General features: G+C 53.7%; 1 protein-coding gene across 4 annotated transcripts; it reads right to left on the bottom strand.

The window, feature by feature from the left end:
* Positions 1-170: 170 nt before the first annotated feature.
* Positions 171-25,008, bottom strand: GPR156 (G protein-coupled receptor 156). Of its 4 annotated transcripts, XM_030471910.1 has the most exons (12): positions 24,922-24,997; positions 17,632-17,791; positions 16,403-16,549; positions 16,143-16,285; positions 13,557-13,693; positions 11,163-11,298; positions 9,848-9,958; positions 8,775-8,900; positions 8,207-8,302; positions 4,780-5,016; positions 2,795-2,953; positions 171-2,167 (listed from the first exon to the last, which is right to left on the bottom strand). In XM_030471910.1, exons 4-12 carry the CDS (start codon positions 16,245-16,247, stop codon positions 986-988), a joined length of 2,289 nt encoding a protein of 762 aa, XP_030327770.1. In that variant the 5' UTR covers positions 16,248-16,285; positions 16,403-16,549; positions 17,632-17,791; positions 24,922-24,997; the 3' UTR covers positions 171-985. The 4 variants fall into 4 exon arrangements, with proteins under 4 accessions (XP_030327770.1, XP_030327772.1, XP_030327771.1 ...); XM_030471912.1 differs by lacking the exon at positions 17,632-17,791 and having other exon boundaries at positions 24,922-25,002; XM_030471911.1 differs by lacking the exon at positions 24,922-24,997 and having other exon boundaries at positions 17,632-18,014.
* Positions 25,009-25,049: the final 41 nt, after the last annotated feature.

Below are 25,049 nucleotides of genomic sequence, written 5' to 3'. Positions count from 1 at the left end.
GAGCCTTTCTCCAGAGGGTTTTTTATGCTCCATGTGTCAGGTCTCAGCATCCTGAACTTCTCCTGTGGAGGCAACGATATGCTGAAATGCTTCACAAATACCCACCAAAAAGCAGGCACAGTGGGTTTACTGTTCTTGGTATTTCTAAGATAAAAATGAAACAAACCATATTAATTTAAACAAACCTCATTCCAGATCCATACAAACACATACAGAAGGGCAGAAACACAAGGCAAAAAAAACAACCCAAGAAGAACCTTTTCAGATCCTCTTTTATGATCACTAGCTTGTCTTTCCCTTCAGCTCTGACCCGAGCCTCACCTACAACTGTGCAACTACACAAAATGCAAAGACTCCTCCAGGGACATCACCTTTGGGCTCCATTTCCTCATTCAGATGCTACCAAAAAACCCCAACCCTGAAAGCCTCCTGACGAGGTCCTTGCTTTGCCAGGGAGCAGCACAGCCCAGGTGAGTGGCAGCCTGCAACTGCTTCTGGTGTCCGTGCATCTCCCATCTCCAGCGGGGTGTGATGCTGGTGGGAGGCTCTGCATCATCAGCCTCGGGGGAAGGAGTCCTCCATCTGTCTGTTGTGTGCAAGAGGCCACGCATGGTTCTGACACACAGTGCTGTTTCCTCGCTGCACCAGGGAAAGCCCTCTGAGATGATGAAGGTTGGGCTCTCCTGGGCACCCTGCCCATCTTTCCACTGCCAGCACCAGGATGAACAAACGTGCTGGGTATCTGTGGGGTGCAGGCAGCTGCCCAGAGTAGCTGGGACAAAACCACTGCCATCCACCTCTCAGCCAAAAGTGCAGTCACCACTGACCAGGCTGCGGCTGACACTGCAATCTGGAGCAGGGCAAGTTTATTCCCAACCCCAGATGCCAGCGCAAAACGCATCCTTCAGAGGCACACGTGGCTTTGAAAACGAGTAGTGTTCCAGGGGCGGGAGGGCACTTGCCTGCGGGGCAGGGCTGCTCCCCATCACACAAAGGTGGGTTTCAGATCTTCTTTGAAATTCACCACGGGCTGGGGCCCGCTCTGGTGCTGTGTCCGGTGGCCCGTGCAGCTGCTGGGCTCTGTGTCCGTGTCCGTGCTGCTGCTGCCCAGGGAGCCGCGCGGGCTCTGGAAGCAGAGCTCGCAGCAGGGCCGGTGGCAGCCGTGGAACATCTCCTCAGAGCTGCTGATGCTGCTGGAGTCCGAGTCCGGGTAATAGTACAGCGAGCGCAGGGAGGGCTCGGCAGGTCCCCTTAGGGCTCCCTGCCGCCGCTGCTGCTCCCGCAGGATGCACAACGAAGATCCCTGGGATTCCGGCCATCCTGGCCATCCCTCTGGCTGGAGGCAGGCCTCCCCAGAGATGGCTGGAGGGGACGGTGCTGGCGGGTGCAGGAGCCGTCTGCCAGCCACCTCCCCTTCCCTCCCCAGGGAGATATGTGCTGACTCCCCACAGCCCCAGCCGCTCGCCTCCTTCACCCCACACGTGGCATGAGGGGACATGTGTCCATGGCAGTGGGTAGAGCCAGGGGACAGCGGGATCCTCCGCCGCCGTCTCGCCACGTAGGGGCTGAAGGGTGTGTGGTTGCCCAGATAGCCCTCCTGGGCCCCCCACATTCCTTCCTGCTCCCTTGGGGGGCCCTGGCTGCCATGCGGGAGACCCCCAGGTAATGCCGGGCTGTAGGTTTTGCCATCCAGGCTCAGGTCTTGCAAGATTTCCCGCAGCTTCTCGCTGCTCACATAGCTGACTTTGGGGGACAGCTCCCAGGCCACACCAGCCGAGATGTCCTGGTCTGGTAGCTGCTCCGAAGGCTGCTCCTGTCCCATGGGTGCCCCGCACTCCTGGACATCTTTCAGGCCACGTTCAATTTCATCCCTGTTGTCAAAAATCATCACCCGAGAGCAAACAGGCTCGTGGCTCACATGGCTCACATGTTTCTGGAGGTCCTGGGCATTGCTGCAAAGAGGCAAGCAGGGAGGATGCCACCCATCCCGCTCCGGATCCGGGGGGCAGCAGCCACCCCGCACATCCCCACACTGCCCTGTGCTCCCGGTGCAGGGAGCTGGCGGCATCGCATGGGGGTCACAGCCGCTCTCCGCAGACATCAGCCTCATCAGCTTCTCCTTGGCGCTGCTCACTTGCTCCTGCAGGCTCTCGATCACGGCGTTCTTCTGCGTCAAACAAACACACCCGTCAAGCACCAAGCATGGGGCAGGTAGAGGGTACAAAACACCACCCGGTGCTGCCAGAAAGCTCATCACCCTGCCCTGCGTGGAGAGGTGCTCTGGGGCACCGCAGCAGCAAGCCTGCGAGAGCCCCACCGGCAGCGTGTGTGACCTCGTCCTCCCATGGAGCCCCCCAGAACCCCCCAGATGTGGGTGCAGGAAGCCTGTGGGTGCACTGGGGCAGGCAGCTGTATAAGCTGGGGTGCTCCCGGCCGTGCAGTGCAGGCGAGGGAGCAGGAGGCTGGAGGCTTTCCTGAGACGGAGATCTCCCCTCTAAATTAACCACTTTTGACTGGGCTGTGGGAACCAGGCTCTCCTGCTCTTCTCCCTATGTGATGGTTGGGTTTTTTTCCCTTGAAACCCTCCAGATTATGCTTACATTTTGGCGCTTTGGGGTGCAGAGCGCTGTGACAAAACAAAGCAGCTCTTCCCCTCAGGAGGGAAGAAGCCGGAGGGGGATTGCCAGTGTGGACGGAGTTGTTAGGAAGCGCTTCCCACCCTGCAAAGCCTTCAACCCGTGAAAGGGAAGGGGAGAAGCCAGTGAGGCTGAGGGAGGCCGGCAGAGCTCTGTACCTCGGTGAGCAGCCTCTTCATGGAGTTTTTCTCCCCTATTAGCTGATAAAGCTGCTCCTCGCTGTACACCGAGCGGCAGCTCCTGCTTGGGCTGGTGAAGTATTTTGCCATGTGGCTCATGGTTTGGCTTTCTTCTTCAAAGGCTTTCCACTGCCTGAGCTGGGGAGAAGAGGAGGGCGTTATCCGTGCGGCATGCACAGCCCCTGCCGACGCGGCGGGAGGCAGGCGCAGCTCCAGCGCCAAGGAGACAAAGGGATGGAGAGGGGAAGACAAAGGCAGGGTGTGATGGAGGAGCAGGCATGGGCAGCAGGAGACACGGCAGTGACACTGGGAGCCTCCCTCCCATCTGAGCCCTACCCTGTCCCTGGCTCCAGCTTTTACTGCAGAGAGGGTCAGTGCCTGCCTGCGCTGCAACCTCTGAGCACGCTGCTAAAAGCCCCCTCCCTCTTCTCCCCCCTCCCTGACTCTGTGACAAACAAAGACTGTGTCACACACACCTCCTCATCCCCGAATCACCAGCGACAAGCTGAAAACCAGCAATGCTTAGTATCTGCTTTCTCATCTAGTGTCTGCCTTGCACAGCCCAGCTCTAGCTGCTTGTTGATCTCGGATGAGCAATAGAAGAGCAAGCCCATTAGGAAAAATAAGCTGATGAATTAAAAGATCCAAGTTAAATAAAATGCTCAAGGCCCCCAGGCTACGGCAGAAAAATGGCACAGGCAGGCTGCAAGTACAGCTCGTCAGCTCCTCTGCCCTCACTCCGAGAGACCTCACGCTTGACAGAGCATCACCAGCAGGCATGGTGTTTGTCGGGGGAGGTTTGGATCCTGCTCCCAAGGGCTGCTCATCCAGTCAGTTGGGACCCTGCAGTTAAACTACACCTGCTGAGATAGGAAGGGACCTCTGGACGTCACCTAGTCCAACCACCCTGCTCAAACAAGGTCAACTGGAGCAGATTGCCCAGGACCATGTCCAGCTGGGTCTTGAATACCTCCAAGGACGGAGACCCCACAACCTCTCTGGGCAACCTGCTCCAGTGCTTTGCAACTTCCATAGAAAATAAAACAAAACAAAACAAGACCAAAAAGGTTTTCTGATGTTTAAATAGAATTTCCTGTGTTTCAGTTTGTGCCCTTCATTCCCTGTCCCATCAGCGGACACCACTGGGAAAAGCCTGGCTCCCCCTTCCCTGCTCCACCCCCATTGGTATTTATACACATGGCTGAGATCTCTCAAGCCCTCTCTTACACAGATGTGCTCTTTCTTCAGTTTTACTTCTTCCTCCCTTTCTCACCTCATTTCCTTGAGCCCAAACATCCCTCCAAACATTAAACTGAGTAAACAACTGTTTCCTCTCCCTGTAACAATGGGAGCATTTTTCCCACTAATGTTGTGGCCAGACACCAGGCTGCTCCTGGAGGACACAGGAAGCAGAAGAGCCTCACCTCGCCACAAAAGGCTTCCTTCAAACATCTCAATGTCCTCCTCCTCACTTGTGGCAAGCCCCAGCTTCCTTCTCCAAGAGCAGAGAGGACAGCCTTCCCTGGGGAACACCAGCCACAAAGACTCTGAGCCCGGCTCCATCCCTGCCATGGGCAGAACCCTTGGTGGGAGTGAGTGCATGGGGTATGAGGAGAAGACAACTGTATGAAGGACAGATCTCACCACCTATATAGGGGAGGAGGAGGGCAGCAGCTGCTTCGTCTCCACATGTGCCCTCTGTGTGGCTGCTACCCATGGCACACTCTTGCAGGAAGGGTTTCTGAGCAGCCCCTCTGCAATGCCCCTGCACTTCGTGGAGACTCAAGGGTCTTGCCTGGGGAAGCAGAGCCACGAGGGGCTTGGAGAATGAGGTGTGCAGGTGAGCCCAGGCATTTGGGGAAAGAAGCAGAAAAATAAGCAGTTTGGGCCACATGGCTGCAGTTCTTAATGTCCAAAACCGTGCCTGTTTCCAGGCAGCGGGTGGGACAGACGTGACAGCATACCTGTGGGACAAAGATGAAGCAGTTGATCGTGGTCGTACACACAAAGATGCCTCCAGAGGTAAAACCAAACAGCAAGTTGTGCCAAGCACGGAAGAAGCGGTGAACTAAGCAGACAGTGCTGGCAGCCAGGAAAACAAGGTTGACCCCAACGATGAGCGTCAAGGACTGGTTGACTGGCGGGGAGCTGACGTTGTCGGTCAGACCAGCCAAGTAGGTCCCATACAGCAGGAGGATGCTCTGGAAGCAGAAAAGAGAGGTTTCCAGAGTGTGGAAAATTACAGCCTGATGGTGCCAACCCCCACGTCCTGCCGAGCCCGGTGAGCTCAGATACACTCAGCACCATCCTAATTAACGCTCTTTGATCTATAATGCAGCCCTTCAGTGCGCGGTGGTGACGCTGCAGCAAACACCCCGCGTGCTGCTGCGGGTCAGAAGTGGGGCTGGGGAGGGAGGGCAGGAGCAAAGGCACTGGCAGGCCCTGGGGGTCCTGACTGAGGGGCACGAGGAGCTGAGGGTCAGGTCAGAAGGTGATGCCACAGAGCAGGACATGGGTGGTAGAGGAATGATGTGAAAACCTCTCCTTGGGCAGCCTGGAGCAGAAGCAGCAAAGACAGACAAGAGACAGAGATCCCTGCAGGGGTGCAGCGGTGCCATCAAGGAGCAACAACATGCCTCTGAAGGAGCAGGAAGGAGATTCAGAAGGACATTCAGGAGGAAAAAGCAAGGCAGAAGAAGCAGAGGTTTAGACTGGAGGGAAGAGGATGTACTTGGTTCCTCTTTAAATAGAAATCCAGGAAACTACCAGGTGCAATCCTTCTCCCTTCCCTTGGCTGTTTCCTGCCTGACCCTAGCAGCGGTGACAGGGGCTAGAGAAGTGCACCGTACACAGAAGCCCTCTCTCCCCTGGAGCAGGTCAGTTGTTTCAGAGCAGGCTCCCTTACTGTGCTGCTCCGCCAGTGTCCCACATGTGCATTTTTCCAGTGTGCCCAGGATTAAACTACCCAGCAGGATGAACCCCTCCTTTCCCAGAGCACACCGTCAGGAAATGCCGAGTATTTTTTTCCTGCCTCTGTAGCACAAGGCATGGTCTGCCTTCAGAATCATAGAATCACAGAATGGTTCAGGTTGGAAAGGATCTTAAGATCATCCAGTTCCAACCCCCCTGCCATGGACAGGGACGCCTCGCACTAGACCATGTCACCCAAGGCTCTGTCCAACCTGGCCTTCTAACAAAATCCCTGCTCTTGCAAGAACCCAGAATACAGGGAACAGGACTCCTACATTACTCCTGTGCTACCCGGTAAGTTCAACAGTTGGACTAAGAGATGTTAAATTGTTATTTGGGCATCAAGCAGCGCTTTGTGACCTATGGTGCAAATGTTCTGTAGATCCTTCAGGACCCCTCCATGCTGTGGCTGCTTGATGAGCACAATGGCCACTGCCAGGGATAGAGTCTGGAGGGACACTCTTAAAGGCAAAAGAGATTCATGCCCATGGTCTTTGGTGAGACTCCCAACTTGAGAGCACCATGAATTCTCAAGGGAAGTTGTAGTAGTGAGATGTGCCTCACTAGAAACTAGGCTGATGTCCATCCCTGCTTCATAGGATCCACACTGGGTCACATAACCACGTTCTCCCTGGCACACCTCCAAGTACATGGCCAAAGGCAAAGCCGACTCTTAATCCCTGAGCAAGAAAAAATCCAGCACCAAAGTCGCATTAAAATTCATATAATCTATCTGGGACACAGCAGCACTGCTGTCTGGTGAACCAGGACTTTCAGTAAGCACAGCACTAAGGTGTTTGTTTGTTTGTTTTAATCTTGAGCAGAGAACTTTGTTCCTAATTCCAGGCATGTCCTTGGCCAGTCATTTCTGTTCATTGCTTTGGGCCAGGAAAACCAGGATAATAAACTGAGCAGTTTCAAAAAGGGCTGAGCACATTAATGCTGTGGAAGCTAAGAAGTGCTATGTACACGCAGAGACAGAGCCTACTCTCACGTGAGTGTAAATCCAGATTAACTCCAGAGAAACCACTAAAGAAACAACTCCAGTAGGATCAGGTTCAACACAACGCTAATGAAGAGTACTTGGCACCGGCAATGGCGATGTTTGATTTCAAAAAGCACTTTGTAGGAGCTGTAGGTGAAAGCACTACCTGTCCAAAGCCTAACACAAACTGTGGACAAAATGAGAGGTGAAGACACAGCACCAAAGGCTGGGGAATGCCTGCAGTCCTTAGCACCCAAGGACTTTTAAGGACAGGCTAGACTAATGTGTTTAAAATTAAGTGTAGTGGGGAAAAGGGCTCGGCCATTTGGCGAAGTCTCTTTCTGCTCTTTTTCCTACAATTTTGGGTAGATGGTCAATGGCCTACAAGGATGCTGCAGAGGGACTGTTCATCAGGGACTGCGGCGATAGTACAAGGGGTGATGGGTTCAAACTGAAACAGGGCAAGTTCAGTTTAGATATAAGGAAGAAGTTCTTTACTGTGAGGGTGCTGAGGCACTGGCACAGGCTGCCCAAGAAGCGGTAAATGCTCCATCCCTGGCAGTGTTCAAGGCCAGGTTGGACAGAACCTTGGGTGACATGGTCTAGTGTGAGGCGTCCCTACGTATGGCAGGGAGTTGGGACTGGATGATCTTGAGGTTCTTTCCAACCCAAACCATTCTATGATTCTATATTACACTGAGTCAGAAAGGAACTGCCTGTACTGCACGCAGAGATGGAGCCATTCCCAAAGAAAGGCTGTGATCTCAGAAGCTTCATCAACATCAGCTTTCTGAAATGCGTCCAGCCTCTGCCAACCCGGGGACATGAGACCACAGATAATTACAGTGATAATTATACCTACATGGTTACATCAGCACAAATAACTCTCCTGGAATACGAATGGCCATGAGCAGAGCAACATCAGTGAAAGTGTACCTCAGTGGTATAATTTAGGTGATACACATCCTGTATGGGTAGGCACCAAGCACTTGTCATCAGCACCTCCTTGATTTGGAGTCAGAGGACTCGGGGGCTGAGCCACAGAGTGCATCTCTGCAGTGGACAATCACCTGAGGCCTTACGGAAAAAGCGTGCTTTAGAAAATAGTAAGACACAAGTTTTAAGAAGGGAGATGGATGAGGCATGGGAGAGTTGCAGGCAGAGAACTGGAGAGACAGTATGTGCACAGTGTATGTGAAAGAGATGGTGAAGCAGGGGAAAAAGTGGCTAAGATCTTTTACAAGGGAATGCAAGAAAACATCCAGATGGGAAGGGCTGGACATGGGAGGGCTTTCGAGATGAACAGGAGTAGCTGGAATCTGCAATAGGCACGTAGCTTAGGCAGGCAGCGAAACTACGAACATTGCTAAACAGTTTAAGCTGGGAGGCTGGGAGAAGAGAAATATAATGGAAGAATCAATAAAGAGGTTACATACCTTAAACCCTAAAATGAGAACGAGCCAAAGATCGGAATAAAGAGATGCGCAGGACTGCACCCGGCTCACTGAGCAGGTCATGCCTTTCTCTGTCACCTAGGAGGCAAGGGGAAGGCAGGAGTGAAGGCTGCCGCCCTGGCCTGGGAGCAGGCGCAGACCCTTGTCCAGATAGGTGCACACATCTGAGCAGGTCTCCTCTGTAAATTCCTAAGAGGAACGGCCAGAGCTGGTGCTGCCAGGGGCAGAGGATTAAAGCAAGGAAGATTCGGGCACTCTGCTGCCAAAAGGGCTGGTTAAACTTTTCTCTAAAGCATCTGCAGATGCCATGGACCTCTCCTGTGCCACCCAGGTGACCTGCGCAGGCCTGGAAATTTTGCAGCAGACCCTCATCTCTGTAACAGACTGGACATAAACCCAACCCGGAGCACCCAGACGGCTTTCTGGCTTGTTTTTCTTTCTGTTTTTAAACAGCACCTCCAAACACCTGACCATCCTCTAACTTTGTCCAGAGAGATCAGATCAGACAGGACACAGTGCAACCCTCCACTGTCCCTCCTCATCCTCTTACCCGGAGTGAGACACTGAGGCTTCGGAAGCACTGGACTGGATCAGAGAATACCCATGTCAAGAGCAACACGGCGTCCGCCAGCACCAATGCTGCCACCATCGCCAGCAGCTGGAGGTCCTTGATAATCTGCAAACACGCAAGAAGTAAACGCTACCATGGGGGGCAAATGGACACCAACAACCTCCATCCCCTTGGGTCTCTTTCTGGTTGTTTCTTCCAAGGGATGCATCCGTCCTAATACTTCTCTCAGACTGGAGACCGGTGGCTCGCCTACATCTGAGTCAGCCACAAGATCTCTGTCTCAAGCTCCCAAACTCTTGGAGACCTAACCAGGCTAACCAACACCCCTCTGATGCTAGGGCTAGCCAGTAAATGCGATGACAGAAAACAGCTCTCCAAAACAAGAGCATCATTCCTTACGCTCGTATCACAAGCAGAGATGAAAAGGGTGGGGAAAAAAAGCTGGTAGGATTACGATTGTGCAAGTTTAACACAGATCCTGGTGCCTCAGGAATGGGAGTACTTGCTGGTACCCAGTTCTCCTCATCTCACCTTTCATCTGAGACTTAATTTTTTCACTGTTGGAAAGTGGCCACCAAAAGCTGTACAGGCACTGTCACACGCACAAATTCATATCTAGGTGGCTCCTGTTTCCCCCCCAGCTGCGGTATCCCTTTCCTTCAGTGCTGCAGAGGAGTACCCAGCTCTCCCTCCCTTCTTTCAAGATATTCTTTCAGGATACCTGCTTTATTTTCATCCCACAAAACCCATCAGCCCAGACCTGGACACAAACAGTGGTGTGTAGTGTAATGAAGGCACGTGGCCAATGTAAAATGAGAACAAGATCTCTCTTGGTGATGGGAACAGGCAGCCTGGCAGAGCACTTGCTTGCCTGCAGCGTGGAAAAGCTCCTGTCTCACCGTGCAGGAATAGATGAAGAGCCCATGCCCAGCCAGGTGTGAAACCAGCGCTGTGCCAGTGGCACCCATCCTCATCACGTGCTGCTGTTCCCTGCTACCCCACATTGCCTGGGGCTTGCCAGTGTCCCCCCTCCCCGGGTGCTCTGTACTCACCACCCGCTTGTCCGGCACCCGCTGGGTGAACACCCTGTAGAGCCGCCAGCTCTTGCCCAGGACGGGGCCGAACACCAGCGAGGTCCCCACGCAGAGCAGGCAGAGCCGAACCTGCCGGGGCAGAGTGAGGGGCTGAGGGGGCAGCTCGCAGGGACACCCGCACCCTCCCACCCAGGGGCGCAATAAACATGGGTGCGCATGTGCCTTCTGGAGGGTCACACTGGACACTAGAAAGCTGGCCATAGGTTGAAATGAATTAAAAGGCACATATTGCTCCTCTGCTCTGGTGAGACTCCACCTGCGGCCAGCTCTGGAGTCCTCAGTACTGGAAAGACATGGACCTATTGGTGAGAGTCCAGAGGAGGGGCACAAAAATGGTCAGAGGGATGGAGCACCTCTGCTATGAGGAAAGGCTGAGAGTTGGGGTTTTTCAGCTGGAGAAGAGAAGACTCCAGGGAGACCTTATTGCAGCCTTTCAGTTCTTAAATGGGGCCTATAAGAAAGACGGGGAGAGACTTTTTAGCAGGGTCTGTTGGGACAGGACGAGGGGTGATGGTTTTAAACTAAAAGAGGGGAGATTCAGGCTGGATGTGAGGAAAAAATTCTTTACGATGAGGGTGGTAAAACACTGGCATGGGTTGCCCAGAGAGGTGGTGGATGCCCCATCCCTAGAGACATTCAAGGCCAGGCTGAATGTGGTTCTGGGCAACCTGACCTCCTTGAAGATGTCCCTGCTCATTGCAGGGGGGTTGCACTAGATGAACTTTGAGGGTCCCTTCCAACCCAAACCATTCTGTGATTCTATTCCTCCGTTGCCTTTTCCTCCCCACCGTGAGAGGCTTCTTCTTGTCAGAGAGGCAGGCAGGGAGAGGCAGGCAGCTGGCGAGCAGCAGGGGCACGGAGGGTCCCAGCACCAATAAATCACCAATAAATGGCACCTCCATTAATTGTCCTCAGCCAGCGGCTGAGCAGGATGGCAGGGCTGCTCTCTCTCAGTCCCCAGTGTGGAGGGTGAGGCAGGGTGGCTGCCCCAGGTCAGCACACGGGGGTTCATCACACAGGGCAGCGTTTTGATCAAGATCTGTTGTGTAGCCAAGAATCACACCTGCAACTGGGGCTTGCACGAACAGCAAAGGCCATTCAGATGGGAAATATCCAGTTGTGTTTTGTGTATGTGGAAAACACAGCCTGGCCAAATGTGCCCAGCAGTGAGGTCGTGACAGGCTGCAGCCAAGAGAGAGCACCTACAAACACATATATACATGCACATGTGTGCATGTATGAAGGCACCCATTCCAGCAAACCTCCCACTCACCTGAATAAGCTTTTCCACTGAGTCTCCGGATGGCAGGCTCTGCTCCTGAATCCCAAAGAGGTAAGCACTAGTGTAAGTCAAGCCGCTGCCCAGCAGGGTCACAATGTTCAGATTAGGGCTGGACATCTTCACAATCCTCCAGGAAACAAAGCAGGGAAGGTGGTGATAGTTACTGAGCATCATGACCTGGCAGCACAGGGGGAAGGTCCCCTTACAGAGATTATGATGGCCATAAGGGATGCTGACACACTGTCTCATCCCAGGCCCTGCTCTTCACACCTCCCTCCTCCAGAAGCTCAGCCATGGCTCCATGGGACATACCCTATCATCCCCTTTAAGGAGGGCTTCACTCTCCTTAAAGCATTCATTTTGCCCTACTCCACTACTCCTATACGACAGCAAGACCCCTTCTCCCCAAAGCAAACACATACCAGGCTTGCCCCATGGCACCCTACCCCTTGAATGGTTCTGTGGCACAGAAAAGCATCCGTGAGGCAGCTTCAGCCAGTGTCTTTATGGACAAGACTGTGCTGTGGCCACACATCCCCACAGCAGCACAGAGCCAGGGGAAGCAATGTCCCATGGCCATGCAGGTGGCACACAGCACAGCACCCAGCTCTGCCCCCCGGATTCAAGGCCAACATCTTCCTCCACTGTCCTCTGCTGTAAAGGAGCAGAAAAACCTCACCAAAGCAGCTACGGTGACTGTCCCCAACAGTAAGCTTGGGTACAGTAGCTACAAATGCCTCCAGGAACAGGCTCTTCCCACTGCTCCTTCCCTGGAGGAGATACCTCCACCCTCAGCACAGCCTCGATGTTAGGAAGCTGCCAGCAATGTTCAGGTTACAGCTTCCCCTCTGTAATTTCACCCCATGACTCATAATCCTGTAACTGTATTCAGGGAGGGGAGAATCAACCCACCAATCTCTCTCGACCTGTCACCCTTCTCCAGCAAGCCCATCAAACGAAAGCAGTGGCTCCTGCCATCCCCCCGTGTAGCTCCATCCTTTCTGCTGCTAAAAGCCATTTCATTTCTTTACCCTTGAGCTCCTTCCTGGCTTGCAGCCTCACAGACGCAGAGCCTAGGACTCAACCTGGCTCTCTCCTTCCCTGCCTTCCTTGCTGTGCTGGGAAAGATACTCATCAGTTCACTCGCTCAGCTGCACGCTGAATAAGGCCTCCTTTGCCCTCCCAGGTTCAGTAGACAGAGCAGTATTTATTTGCTGCAGTGCAAATAAATAACACACATTCATTACAGCTTGCTCTGAGAATACCTTCAGGGGCCTAAATAATTTGATAATCAGTTAAGGTGGTCACCAAACCCAGAACCACTCTGCTTCAGTAAATCACGTGCTTGAGGCCGGGGTGCAGGTCATGCAGCTACTGCACTGCTGCAGGCATAGGGCTCAATAGAAACCCTTAGGAGCAGAACCCTCCTGAATGCATGGTGATTAGAAGGAACATTAATTTCCTTAACTCAACCAGAGCACTGAAACAGCAGAGCCCAGCCCGCGCACAGATGCACATCTCTATGCAAAATGACAGCACATGGAGCACAAAGGCTTTTCCAGGTCAAGCTTGGAAAAGGGATGTATCCTGGGGGGAAGAAGTAGTTGAGAGACCAAGGGACCAGTGAAGCTGCAGAGAAGGTGGCAAGAAGGCAGGAGAGACATCCAGAATTGCTGAGGAAGGCTAAGTGCTGGCTGAGGCAGTTTGAGCTATGCAGAACTGCAGAGCCTTCTGCTTGATTTATGCTGCATTCAGGGAAGCAGGACTTTTTATGTGCTTTGTACAGACTGAACAGCACCAAGGAAAGCCTGCACTTCAACACCAGCTTCTCTTACCAATGGAGATCATGTTCCCCATCAATATGGGCAACCACCAAGATGAAAAAAGGTTAGCAATAACTGCAAACTGCAAGTGGCCCAACAGCAGGAAGGACATGTGCACACTGTAGAGAGCATGATGGCTTTGTTCATGGAGCTGTGCTGCTCAAACTGGTGATCTCAGGACTGTGGAGTGGAGAAAGAGACCAGGTCTCTTTCTGCTCAGTCGTGCTGATGGTTTTATTGAATAGCACCTTTGGGATGAGACGATGCACTGCTGCCTGTGCCAAACCAGAGGGCATCCATGCACTCCCATGTCCACAGCTCCCTGCCTTTGGGAGGAAGGCAGCAGTCCAAGCAGGACTGTCTCCACCACTGGTCAACACTGGGTGTGATGGAGAAAGCTGCAATACCCCTGGAAGTGCCCTTGCTTGTCCCATGCTGCTCCCTCAGTCTTGTACCCTCCTGACCCTTAGCCGGCCATCAGCTCAGAGCCCGGTCCTGAAGGAGCCCGACCCTACTGCTCCAGCTTGGGGGAACTCTCACAGCAAAAGAGGGAAGCCCTTACCTGTTTTTCCTGAAGCGAATGGTGAAAACAAGAAAGAAGAGTGCCAGCAGGACTCCTCCAGTCAGGAATGTCCACACAACTCCCAGAAGAGCAGCAGAGAAGGATGGGGAGCTCTTCCCACTGCGGTCAGAGGATGTCTGCAGGAGGGAAATGGGGCGAGGAGGAAGAGGACATTGCTGACACCACTGCACCAAGCCAAGACTCACAGGGCAGGGCTAGTGAGATGTGTGTAGACAGGACGCATACTCTGCCACTTGCTGAGTGCACAGGAGGAGAGGGCAGACCAGGAGCCTTCATCTTAAGGCCAACTAGCCAAATCCATAATGAAGTGACTCAGAAACCTCAGGCAGCCCTGGTCGTGGGAGAGGGGAAAATAGGCGACAGTTCCCCCACTGTCCTTCTCTGGAGAAAGACCCCGGTTTGTAGCACACTGCTTTGAGAATTGGGCAGCACATCCTTGGCTCCCACCCTCACCCCTACACGTCGAGGTACCCAACCAGCCGGGAGCCAGCGGCAGAGCTGCCGGTGCAGGAGGCACAGAGAAGGGAGTGGGACAGCGTTTGTCAGCCGTGTTAGGCAGTGACACACCGGGCTGGGCTCCACCTCTCCCCGCTGGTCCTTGGTAGACAACAACTGAAAACTGGCTTTTGAGGGACACTCCCAGCGCGGGTGTGAGGGAGGCACCTCTCCCCTTGCACGCAGGCGACTTTATGGTTTTACATCTCCATAGAAAATACTCTCTGCTATCTCCCTATTAACATAGGCTGGATAAAATGATCTTGTGTGAAAAAAGAAACCTATTTCTGTCACGGATCTAAAAAAACTCCAGCATTTTTAACAGGGTCTGCACGTGTGGGTTGGTTCACACATAGTAAAGTATTACTTTTACTTAACTTCCCTTTAAGGGGAAGGAAGATGACAGAGACTGAGCTGTCACACACCTCCTCACTAACTTCTCTGGTGCTTTCTGAGGTATTCCGGTTCACCTGCATGCAATTTCTATGGCAGGAGACTATTTTCCTGACAGCTGCCAGTGCCCCAAACTTTCAGTTCTTCCCTCAAGGTCTGAGCTGTTTCTGCTTCCAGCCTTGCTGGAAATAAATCTGCAGGAAGAAGACAGTCGTTTCAAGCCCATGCCTTGTCTCCCTCTTCCCCAGCTGAGCTCCTTCTCCTCTGGGTAAGCAAGAACATGGCACAGCCTGGAGAATTAAAGCCAACACATAATTCTTAAATCAAAAACGTGTCACTGCCACATGAGCATGGGTGACCTGCGGGCTCCTGCCAGCCCACATGCTGGAGTCACTCTGGTCTCAGGGTAAGGCAAGCCCCTGGCTGGGAAACACAGGCAGCCAAGAGCTGCTGCATTACGCTGGGATACAGCTGCGTGCTCGGCCCTGCTTTGCAGCAGTGTGAAGGGATCCCTGGGGATTCATCTCTCTCCTGCAAACCACTCCCCACCTCCTCTCCCCATTTCCTGGGGGGTCTTTTGGCTCTATGGGAAATGAAGTCCGCACCACACAGTGGAGATGGTCAGCCAGGTTGGTCCCCCTCCCCTTGCACCAGGACCTGCCATGAAAAACCCATCACTTGGCAAGAATCAGGACCATCTTCCCTCCTGCCTGGAGCTGATGGGGCTGCTCAGGGCTGGTACGAGGCTGTAATGCCATCCTATTTCTGTGTCCTGTGTGGTCAAGCCCGTGACTATCACCTGGCTTTTGCCAGTAAGACGAGCAGGGCAGACTTGGCATCCCAGGGCTCCCCCACTTCACTTCCAGCTGCATCCACCAGCAACATCTTTCCAGCTCTGGCTGCTGCTGAAAGCATTACTGCACCCTTTTCCCAGGAACCACCCAAGCATCAGAAACACCTCTGTGGTTTCCACCTTTCCTTTCCAAACACATACGTCCTGTCCCCACTCAACCACTGTTTCCCTGGATGTTGATGCTACTTGAAGTTGATGGAGCGCTTTGTTTGCCGCTGAGCTGAGTAAATCCTGGCCCTAGCAGGGGGAATATTAATTGCAAGGCAGCTGCCTGAGCCAGAGCAGCCAAGCAGCTTATGGTCTTCTAATTAAAGGTCCATGGTCCTGCAGGACATCGTGGAGAACCAGGCAGGCCAAGCCTTGCTGGTCCATCCAGCAGCCTCATGCAGAGCCAACTGCAACTAAGTGCATCCCAGCGTCATTTCTACTGGCTTAGTGGTAGGGGGAGGTACCACTTATTATAGACGATGACTTTTAATTAAATCTGGCTCTATTCATATTTGAAAAGCACTTTGAAGTTCCAGGGGATGGGAAAGGTCAAGGGCAGAGGAGGCATCCCAGGCCACTCCTAAGTGGCTGGGCAACACATGGGAGGGCTGCTTGACACAACTTGGCTGTTGTGGCTGCTTCCTCACCTTCTGGCTAACTGCTGGGTGTCACCTAGACAGGGCTTGTCTTGGAGGCTATCCCAGGAGGTGACAGCATGCTGCCTGTGGCTGGACAGCTGTGCCCGGACAGCTGTGCCCCCTCTCTATCCCTCCACCCAAATCCACACCTTGCGGAGCAAACCTCTGCCAAGAGTGCTCCCCTGCCTCCGTACGTACCACTGTGACAGTGCAGAGCTCCTGCAGCGCCCGCTGATGCTGCTCCTGGCTGCCAAAACTGGAGCTGCCATTGCAGAGCTGAGAGCAGTTGAATCCTGGCTCCATAGCACATCCTCAGCCGTCATCCAGCTGTACCTTCACCCCTGCCAGAAGGACAGGGGTCAGCTTTCTCCAACGAGAGGAAGCCTTTGGTGTATACCACATCTTCCCCCATCAGCAGGGCGTAAGGAAGGGGTCTAGCACCCCAGGGCTGAGCTTACCCCGACTGATGCAGCGCACATCCAGAGCCAGGACAGGGAGCACCCACCTCCCGCCGTCCCTCTTGGTGTCCTCTGCAGCAAGGCGAGTCAGCACGGGGTGCACGTTCCTGCGGAGCACGGTGGCATCCCAAGCCCTGCTGTACCACCCTGCAGAGCAATACACAGCAAGGTCACAGCGGCCCCTGGCCCCTACACCCCAGTTGAGGACCCAAAACCAGGAGCTGTGCTGGTCTGAGCTGGAGCATGGCACCCGGCACCCCGAGCTTGACGCAGCTTTCCTCTGCCAACCCATCTCCCCACACCAGTGTGATTTCAGGACATATCTCCACAGGTCTCTCTCCGTGCCAGCAGCTGCTGCCATTTCCTGGCACATTCACTTCTTCAGGCAAAGAACCAGCAAGCGGAGACAACAACAAACAGCAACAAGTGTTGCTGGTGCTTAATAGGACCTACACCCAGGCCCGGGTGAGCAGGGGAGGAAGGCACTTCAATTACACACGTACCACAGTGTTTTGGCTGACGTGGCCCGAGCAGCAGCCTGGCCAGCTGAGGAGCGGGCTCTTTATTAAGGAGATTTAAAAGCCTGGCACCTCCATGCTCCCCATCCCTCCCGGCGCTCTGGCTGCCAAGGTATTGTCCCCGCCTGCTCCCGCTCCCCTCGCACCACCTTTGCCTCTGTTCCCTCTTTCATTTCTCTTTTTGGTGGGGATTTTAATAGGCCTCATTACCATTTTAGACATGAGGTCATACTTATCCTCAAGCATCCTTACTCAATTACTATTGTCACTGGTTTTAATTAGCTTCCAGCGCACGACCATAAGCAAGTCTCCCGTCGTTAGCAGCTGGGGAGGAAGTGCAATAGCTCATTCCCTATTTGCTCCTAATAACTGGTGGGAGGGAAAAAAATATCCATATCGTGCTCCTCAGGGCTGCATCCCGGCTGAGCATCCCCTGTGCTCACACCCCGCGCCTGGCTGCTGCTCCATCCTTCCCTGCTGCTACTCCCGACATTTTGATCCCCTCTCCTTACAAGTCCTTTCTTTGGAAAAACTCCCGTCATTACATGAACAAAGAAAGAGTAAATTAAAATGAAATGTGGTCACCGGGACCTGGTCTGAAACTTGCTGATCTTCATGGGGGATAATCATCAGGATTCAAATGCCAGACAAGTTACGGGTGCCGTTCCCAGCTGGTGCAAACTGATTTTCAGCTTTAAAGAAGCCACTTACAAGTCCCAGGTCAACAGGCCACACGTCCAAAATGAGCAGAGCCACCTCTGGAGCAACAACCGCAACTCTTCCACTGGCAGAAGCCCTGGTGTACTGTGGGTCTGGATGCTGTCCTGCCTGCACCAGGGCTACCCCCTGCGTGAGATCAGCTCAACACGTCCTGCAAACACAGTATCACACATTACCCACATGCATGATAGAGTTTTTTCTCAAGACCACTGGTGCATGCCAGCTCCATCAAGCCTCTCTCTCTCCTCCTAGCTTGTAGCAAACCTTGGTGATGTTTTCCCTCTCCAAGCAGGGCCACCCTCTGGAGGTTTCCATGCCTTTCCTGGCTCAGGCTGAGCCATCAGGTGAGGTGTACAGCTGCTGGAGATGTGCTGCTAACGGCTCCCACACAACATTGATAACCAGGCCAATTAGCACTCATTAGTATGCAACAAAGCAAGCACTAGTGTGGTTGTTGCCACAAGGCAACTGGCATTTCCAGCCAGCAGGAATGCTGCTCCGTGGCCTGGAGAGCATCCAAGGAGGACCAGTGCTGTGGGGGGTCACTGCCCTTCTGGATGAGGTTGGCAATGACCGGGGGGGGACAGACAGCAACACGGGTAACAAAACACATCCTTAAGACATGAGGGTCTCTTGAGGACAGAGACCTGTTGGGTTTTGGGTGTTTGTTTTCAAGGCCAAAATGCCCAACAGTTCTGGTAGATCACTTCTGGAGCAGAATCCCAGACTGGTTTGTGTTGGAAGGGACCTTAAAGCTCACCCAGCTCCAACCCCCTGCCACAGGCAGGGACACCTTCCGCTAGAGCAGGTTGCTCCAAGCCCCTGTGTCCAACCTGGCCTTGAACACTGCCAGGGATGGGGCAGCCACAGCTTCTCTGGGCACCCTGTGCCAGCGCCTCACCACCCTCATTGTAAAAAATTTCTTCCTTATGTCCAACCCAAATCCATCCTGTTTCAGTTTAAAACTGTCATCTCTCATACTTTGCCACAGGAAAAAGCCTTTCTCTGTCTTTCTTATATGTCCACTTTCTGTATTAAAAAGCTGCTCTAAGGTCTCCCCTTGAGGAGCCTTCTCTTCTCCAGGCTGACCCAGCCCAGCTCTCTCAGCCTGGCTCCAGAGCAGAGCTGCTCCAGCCCTCGCAGCATCTCTGTGGCCTCCTCTGGACTCGCTCCAACAGCTTCATGTCCCTCTTGTGTTGTTGCCCCAGAGCTGGGTCAGGACTGCAGGGGGGTCTCACAGAGCAGAGTAGAGGGGGAAGAATCCCCTCCTTCAACCTGCTGCTCATGCTCCTTTTGATGCAGCCCAGCACACGGTTAGTTTCTGGGCTGCATCAGTGTGCGAGCGCACACTGAAGCCAGGTCACATCCAGTTTTTTGCCCACCAGTATCCCCAAGACCTGCAGAGGGCGGTTCTCAATCCCTTCATCACCCAGGAGAAGTTAGTTCTCATTTTGTGTGTTTCTCACTCCAGAAACATCAGGCTTCCATTTGGGTAATTTCAGAAGAAAATTCAGCTCTCAGAATGAGGAAAGGCTGAGGGCATTAACACCTCCTGTTAGCCTGGACATCACGGAGGGAAAAGGGAAACCAGAGAGTGATGCCAACTGCCAGTGAAACTTAGTGTCATTTCATTTTTGAACGGCAGACATGAGGGAACACCAAGAGAGCAGTTTCTGACAGCCTGCACACACCATGGGAGCAGTCACACGTCAGGTGAAGTAAAAGCCTTGCTCGGCCTGCAGCTCTGCTTGCCTTGTTCTCCTTCCCTTGCTCCCTTGGTCTTTGTGGTATTGCATCTGCTGGCTGGCTGGGTCATAGTGGCTAGTAGATGGCTGAGCATCGGCGTGAACGTGGGCATGATCCAAGAAGCCTGAAGCTGAAGGGAAACAAGTGACTGGGCCATATGAAAAATAATAGCACCATCATCTTCTAACGTAAAAAGGAAGTGCTGACTGTTAGAACCAATATTCAGACAAAAGCAGTTTGTGGACATCTTAATGGTTGGTCTTAAGGGCTGGAAAACCTGTTTCTTTAGCTCCTTCAAGACCCAAGATTACTTACCTACCAGTGCTGAGCAACTGGTAATGCATAAATACCCCTCAAAATAGATGCAGTTAATGATGTCTAAATGCACATCTTGACTCTCCCAAAGTTTCTTCTTCCCTTCAAGACTTTTCTTTTGAAATAACAGAGGAAAAAAAACCCAAAAGGTGAAGAAGCTGAAAAACTGATGCAGCATGTATGGGCCCAGAGCAGGCAGAATGAACATTTCAACCCAATCGGTTCCTTTTGATGTAGCACTCAAAGAACTTCTTCCCAAAGAACAAGGTGATGTCACAGCTTGGTGGAAAACTGAAGATACCCCATCACAGACAACTGAACAATTGCATTCAGAAATGTGCCAATTTTCATGAGCCCTACAATCCTGTCTGGTTGTATCAGCCCTGGCAGAGAAATGCCTCTGGCAAGGGAAGAGCAGAGCACATCTGGAGAAGCACATCTGTTAAGAAGAATCTCTTGGGAAGACAATTGTGTTGTCAGCTGCTACCTGCAGCTTTGCTGCACGCCAGAGAGACAGAGAACAACCAGGGGGGAAGGAGCAATGTGCAGAGAGCAGAGCCACTCCTGCCAACTCAGAAGGGTACCAGGAGGACCTTGGCTCACCCGTGGAGGGTATGTGCTGTTACTGACACTGCTGATGGGAGATGGAGGTCTTCTGGTGGGGACCAGCCCCAGCTAGACAGGATGCCAGGCCACACACTTAGAACAGCAAGTCCTCCGGATAACTGTTCAGCGAGATGAACGACTCAAGATGGGGTTTTGCAATTCAGAAAATGCTGGCACTTCTGAGACAGGCTCCTGCTTTTCCCTCTGCTCTTCTTGTCCAACAAGATCCCTTCTTGTTTGACCTGAGAAACCTGCAATATTGCCAACCCCAAGGCGATCAAAAAAATCCCAAGCTAGACTTACTGCAACACCCCCCACCGGAGCTAGTTAAAAATCACGAGTTAAAATGCACAGCATATCTGAAGCTTATTGTTAATTTATATTTAAAACTTCAGCATCGAAGTTTTCACACTTTCCCCTGCAAACACAAAAGGAAAAGGAAAGAAAACCAAGAAACTATGCTTATCATGTAATCCTAAAACCTGGGTTACAAAGCCCCAACCCCTGGGAACACCGGGGAGCTGCAACACTGTCACCCTAGCTCTCAGGGACTGTGCCATGCTCTTGATCCACCCTGCTCTTGCCCCTGGGATTTCCAGAGCCACCTCCAGGCCTCTCGGGTATCTTCATCCCTGGCAGGAAGACAGCTAGCTCACTGCACAGCCACGTGATGGGTCACATCACAGGGCCCAAACGGAGGCATCTTCCCATACAGGCAGTGTCCCTGGCTATACTCCCACCCAGGGACCCATGCCCAGGGTACGGGTGATCATCACCAGGAGCTGCAGGACCTTGCTGCCTGCAAAGGCAGGAGATGCAGGACAAGATGCTTTTGTCTCCCAATGTGTGGGCATCAGGTGACTCTGAAACCTGAAATTTCATGTTGACTGGAGCAAGCTGCAATTTTGAAGCCTCCTATCCATTTCAGACAGCATCTCCCAGGATCTTGAAGGCAATAGTTTCTGAACACCGATCTTACTGATTGTCCCAGAGCTGTGTGTCTGTCCCCTGTAGGTCCCTCAGCTCAAGAGGATGGCACCAGGCTGGCACATTTAGCTCTGCTCCTAGTCTAACATTTTAAATGCAGGTTGAATACCCTCCTGGCTCTTTGCAATTCCATGGGTTATGTTTTAAAATTAAAGGAACCTCCATGCAAGAAAAGTCATGACTTTTTTGAACTGCCACATGGTCCTGCGAGGAGCTGACTCATGCATCTCCCACTAGGGAGCTGATAAGGCTTTTAACTCTCTAATCTTAATTGCTATACAATGATAGACGTGCAAGGAATAGAGACAGAATAGATTGGAGATGCTCAAGGGAAGGAAAACTGAGAGACAATACCAAGAGACCAGAGGAGCATGCTGCAGATGAGATGAACATGACCAGCACTGATAGAGAGGTGAGCCAAATCCCTGGAGCTGCTGCTGAGCAACTCTGTGCCACCCAAAGACCTGAGCGCTCACACGTGTCTGGCTGTAGCAGTGGCTGAGCAGCATGTGGATGAAATGAATGAAAACCTCCAGGTCTGCCCCTCTCCGAAGTGGCTGGAAGCCCAGGGATTGGGACCTTACTGCCCGTCACGCTGAGCTGATCCCCGCTTGCACCAGGCAGCTTGGCATGGCCAGAAACCCTTGGAAAGCTCCTTCCCAACAAATATAAGTGACACTGCTGGTACCCCCAGGTGGAAGCCCACCTTCCTGCGATGAATGTGAGATGTCGGGATCCCTGCTGCAAGCCACTGACCCACCATGCGTGGCTACGGCAGGCACGGCTCCACCACCAAAAATGGGGCAGGGGACATGCTCCAAGCACAGCTCTGAGGAGATGTAGTGCTGCTCCCCAGCCCTTCCCATGCCCGAGCCTCTGCCTCCCGGCTGGAGGTCACAGTGCAGGATGCCCTGGCAGCTGCGCTGCATGAACAACAAGGCCAAGCAGAATTTTTCACCACTTTGGGCAAAATCTTGGGTTTTCATTATTCCATAACAACTTCATTCATAATTTCATTTACCAGTGGGACACCACACCCATAGGTGCTGTTCTGCCTCCACGGGGCAACCTCACTGTTTGTGCCCAAGCCCTGTGCCAGGAAGTTTCCCATCCCAAGCCCTGGGCATGTGGTAGATGACCCAGAAGTGGGGTGGCAGGCGCTGCCTGTCCAGAAACACACAGCCATTTCCATGCTGGAAAACTGGTTGGCCACCATGGCCTGTGCCCTCAGAAGCACAGCTCCTGCCCACCATGCTGCTGGGTGCACCCAAGAGAAGAAATGTGAAAACCCTCAAGCATCTACATCACAATTTGCCATCCCTGGTAGCTGCTGTAGGGCCAGCAGCGAGCCCCTGGCTGCAGAGCTGGTTAATCCTGGATCCCTGCCAGGGATCACTCCTGCATCCCTGCCCAAGGGAGTTGGCACCTTGTTGCAGAACAAGGATGCCATAGGACAAGGATGCCGCAGGACACCGTGCTGCAGCTGTGTGACACTCAGACTTGCTCACCAGGACACTGATTCAAGGCACTGTGACCGTGTCCTAGAGCAGCATCAACAGGTATCGGTGCTCAGAGCCTGAGGTCCCTGCCCATCCACGTTGCCTCCATTGCCTATATGATCCTCTCCTCCTTCCATCCATCCGCAGACATGCCCTGCCTTTTCCCAGGCCATTCCCATGAAATACTGATACTTTCTGCTTTGTGCACCTGCCCCAACCCGCTGCTCAGAGGCACAGCTCTGCCCTGAGCACTGCTGCTGGCAGCCCCAGCATCCCTTGCACCCATCAGCTCCCTCTGCCTCTGGGGTGTTTGCCCCAGCCTGATGAACTGCAACACGCTAAACAGCTTCGTGGGAAGGTGCTGCCTGCAAGTTTTTCCCTCTTAACTAACTGCACCATCTTTAGAAAGCTGCCATGAATAAGAGGTAAAAAAGCCTGATGATTTAGTATTTTGATTTACAGGAGAGATCTGCCTTGTGGTTGAGGTGTGTATGACTTAATTACAAAGCAGTGGCTCACCCCCACTGAAGCTGTTGGCTGCCGAGCTACCAAATGCAGAGGAGGAAGAGGCCACAGAGGGAGTATTTTCATAAAGCTACATTTCAGATCGAGCCTGTGCCCTCAAGAGCTCTCCCCTTCCAAAGCTGGCAGGAATCTACAGCTGCTCCTTCATGCAACCAGACACCGTCCCCTCGCAGCCCCCACAGCACCAGCACACCGTGTTTGTACGGTCAGGGCAGGATGGCCAGGCTGCAGAGCCCAACAGCCTCGAGCATGGGGACAGCTGCTGACCCCAGCAAGGCCGGCATCTTTCCTCTCTTCTTCTCTTTTTAATTTGGCGGGATTTTGGGAATCAAGCACCATGCTGTATCCCTGACAGAGGAGGCAGAACAGAGCCCCGGAGCTGTTTCACCTTGCCCCTGCTGATGGAGCAGCAGGGAATATTTCCCCCTAGGAGACAGGTTTGACTCAAGGCTCTGAAGGCCAGAGGTGTCCGCAGCTCATCTAGCTCACCTCCTGGCTACCACCCGGTGGTCCCCTGCTCGTGCTTCTCATCCCTCTGCTGGGCAAAGCCACCACCCCATCAAGGGGCAGGGCCGCATCAAGCATTCCACAGGGTCTGCCAGGCAGGGCTTCCTGCAGCCAGGGCTTGCTCAGGGGTTGAGAGGTGCAGCTCTGCAATAGGAGGCATGACCGAGTCTGGGTGGAAAGCACAACTTGTAAACTGTGCTAGCCCAGAGGTCTGCAAAAGGAGAGGCGCATGCAATGCCCCGCTATGTGGCAGGTACATCAACGATGCATAAGAAATGGCAGCTGCAACTCAACACTGACAGCTCCCGGTTACCAGCGATCCGGTTTCCTTGGCCTCCTCCCTGCCCCTCTCGGGCTGCAGAGCACCTGTGGGGCAGCGGAAAATCCAGGGCTGGGTGAGGGCTCCATGAGCCGCCCTCCCAAGACATGCCTAAGCCACTGGGTGCTGCGTGATGCTCGACTCGAGCAGCAATGGAGCAAATGTGCCAGGTCCAAGAGTGCTTCCCAGGGGCCTGTCACCCCTGGCAAGCTGGGGCAGGACTGTGGATCCAGCACTGATGGAGCACCTGGGCCCCTCTCCCCGCAAACAGGTAGTTGCCGGGTTGGTTGCAACCTTTCTTCTCCTCAAATCAAACTCCGCAAGGCATGCAGCTTGCCCAGCAGCAGCTTCCTTAGAGCAAACCAACCAGAGCTGCAACTCCCCATCTTTGCATCCTGCCAGATGCCCCTTTCCCAGTGCAAAGTGCCGGCAGCCTCCCGCTCCTGCAGCCTGCCTGGAGGTTTTGGGACGATATTTCCTAGAGAACTACCACGGGCACAAACCCACCACCGTTTCGAGCTCAGGGCTGCGCTCCGGGCACCGCCGAGCCAGCCAACGGCAAACGGGGCGCGCTCCATCCCCAAAGTGCGCCCCCAACCCCGGCCTGCCCCCACCGCTGACCCCACCGCGGGGCGGGGGGCTCGGAGTGCTGCCCCTCCGGCCCCTGACAGCCCAGCCCCACGGCCTCGCTGCTGGCTGGGGGGAGCGGGGCAGCCCCATCCACCGCTGCCGGCCCCCCGTTCCCCTCCCGCCTCCCGAGCGGAGCCCCCGACCCACCTTTAGGGACGGCGCCTGGGAGCGGGGTGCAGACCTGCGACCGGCCGCCTGCGACCGGCCGCGGCGCCCTCACCGGCCCGGCGGGGCGGAGCGGAGCGGGACGGGACGAGGCGGAGCGGAGCGGGGCG

The sequence above is a fragment of the Strigops habroptila genome, chromosome 2, assembly GCF_004027225.2.
Source record: "Strigops habroptila isolate Jane chromosome 2, bStrHab1.2.pri, whole genome shotgun sequence".
Lineage (NCBI taxonomy): Eukaryota > Metazoa > Chordata > Aves > Psittaciformes > Psittacidae > Strigops > Strigops habroptila.
This window is presented reverse-complemented; position numbering and strand designations above follow the sequence as displayed.

What these genes read in the sequence shown, in the direction of transcription:
- GPR156 (XM_030471912.1), bottom strand. Translation starts at nt 16,247, where the DNA reads ATGGAGCCAGGATTCAACTGCTCTCAGCTCTGCAATGGCAGCTCCAGT. An exon ending in CAGTGGAAAAGCTTATTCAG is followed by an intron (nt 9,959 to 11,162) that starts GTGAGTGGGAGG and finishes CTGCCCCGGCAG; the next exon opens with GTTCGGCTCTGCCTGCTCTG. An exon ending in TGAAGAGGCTGCTCACCGAG is followed by an intron (nt 2,168 to 2,794) that starts GTACAGAGCTCT and finishes TGTTTGACGCAG; the next exon opens with AAGAACGCCGTGATCGAGAG.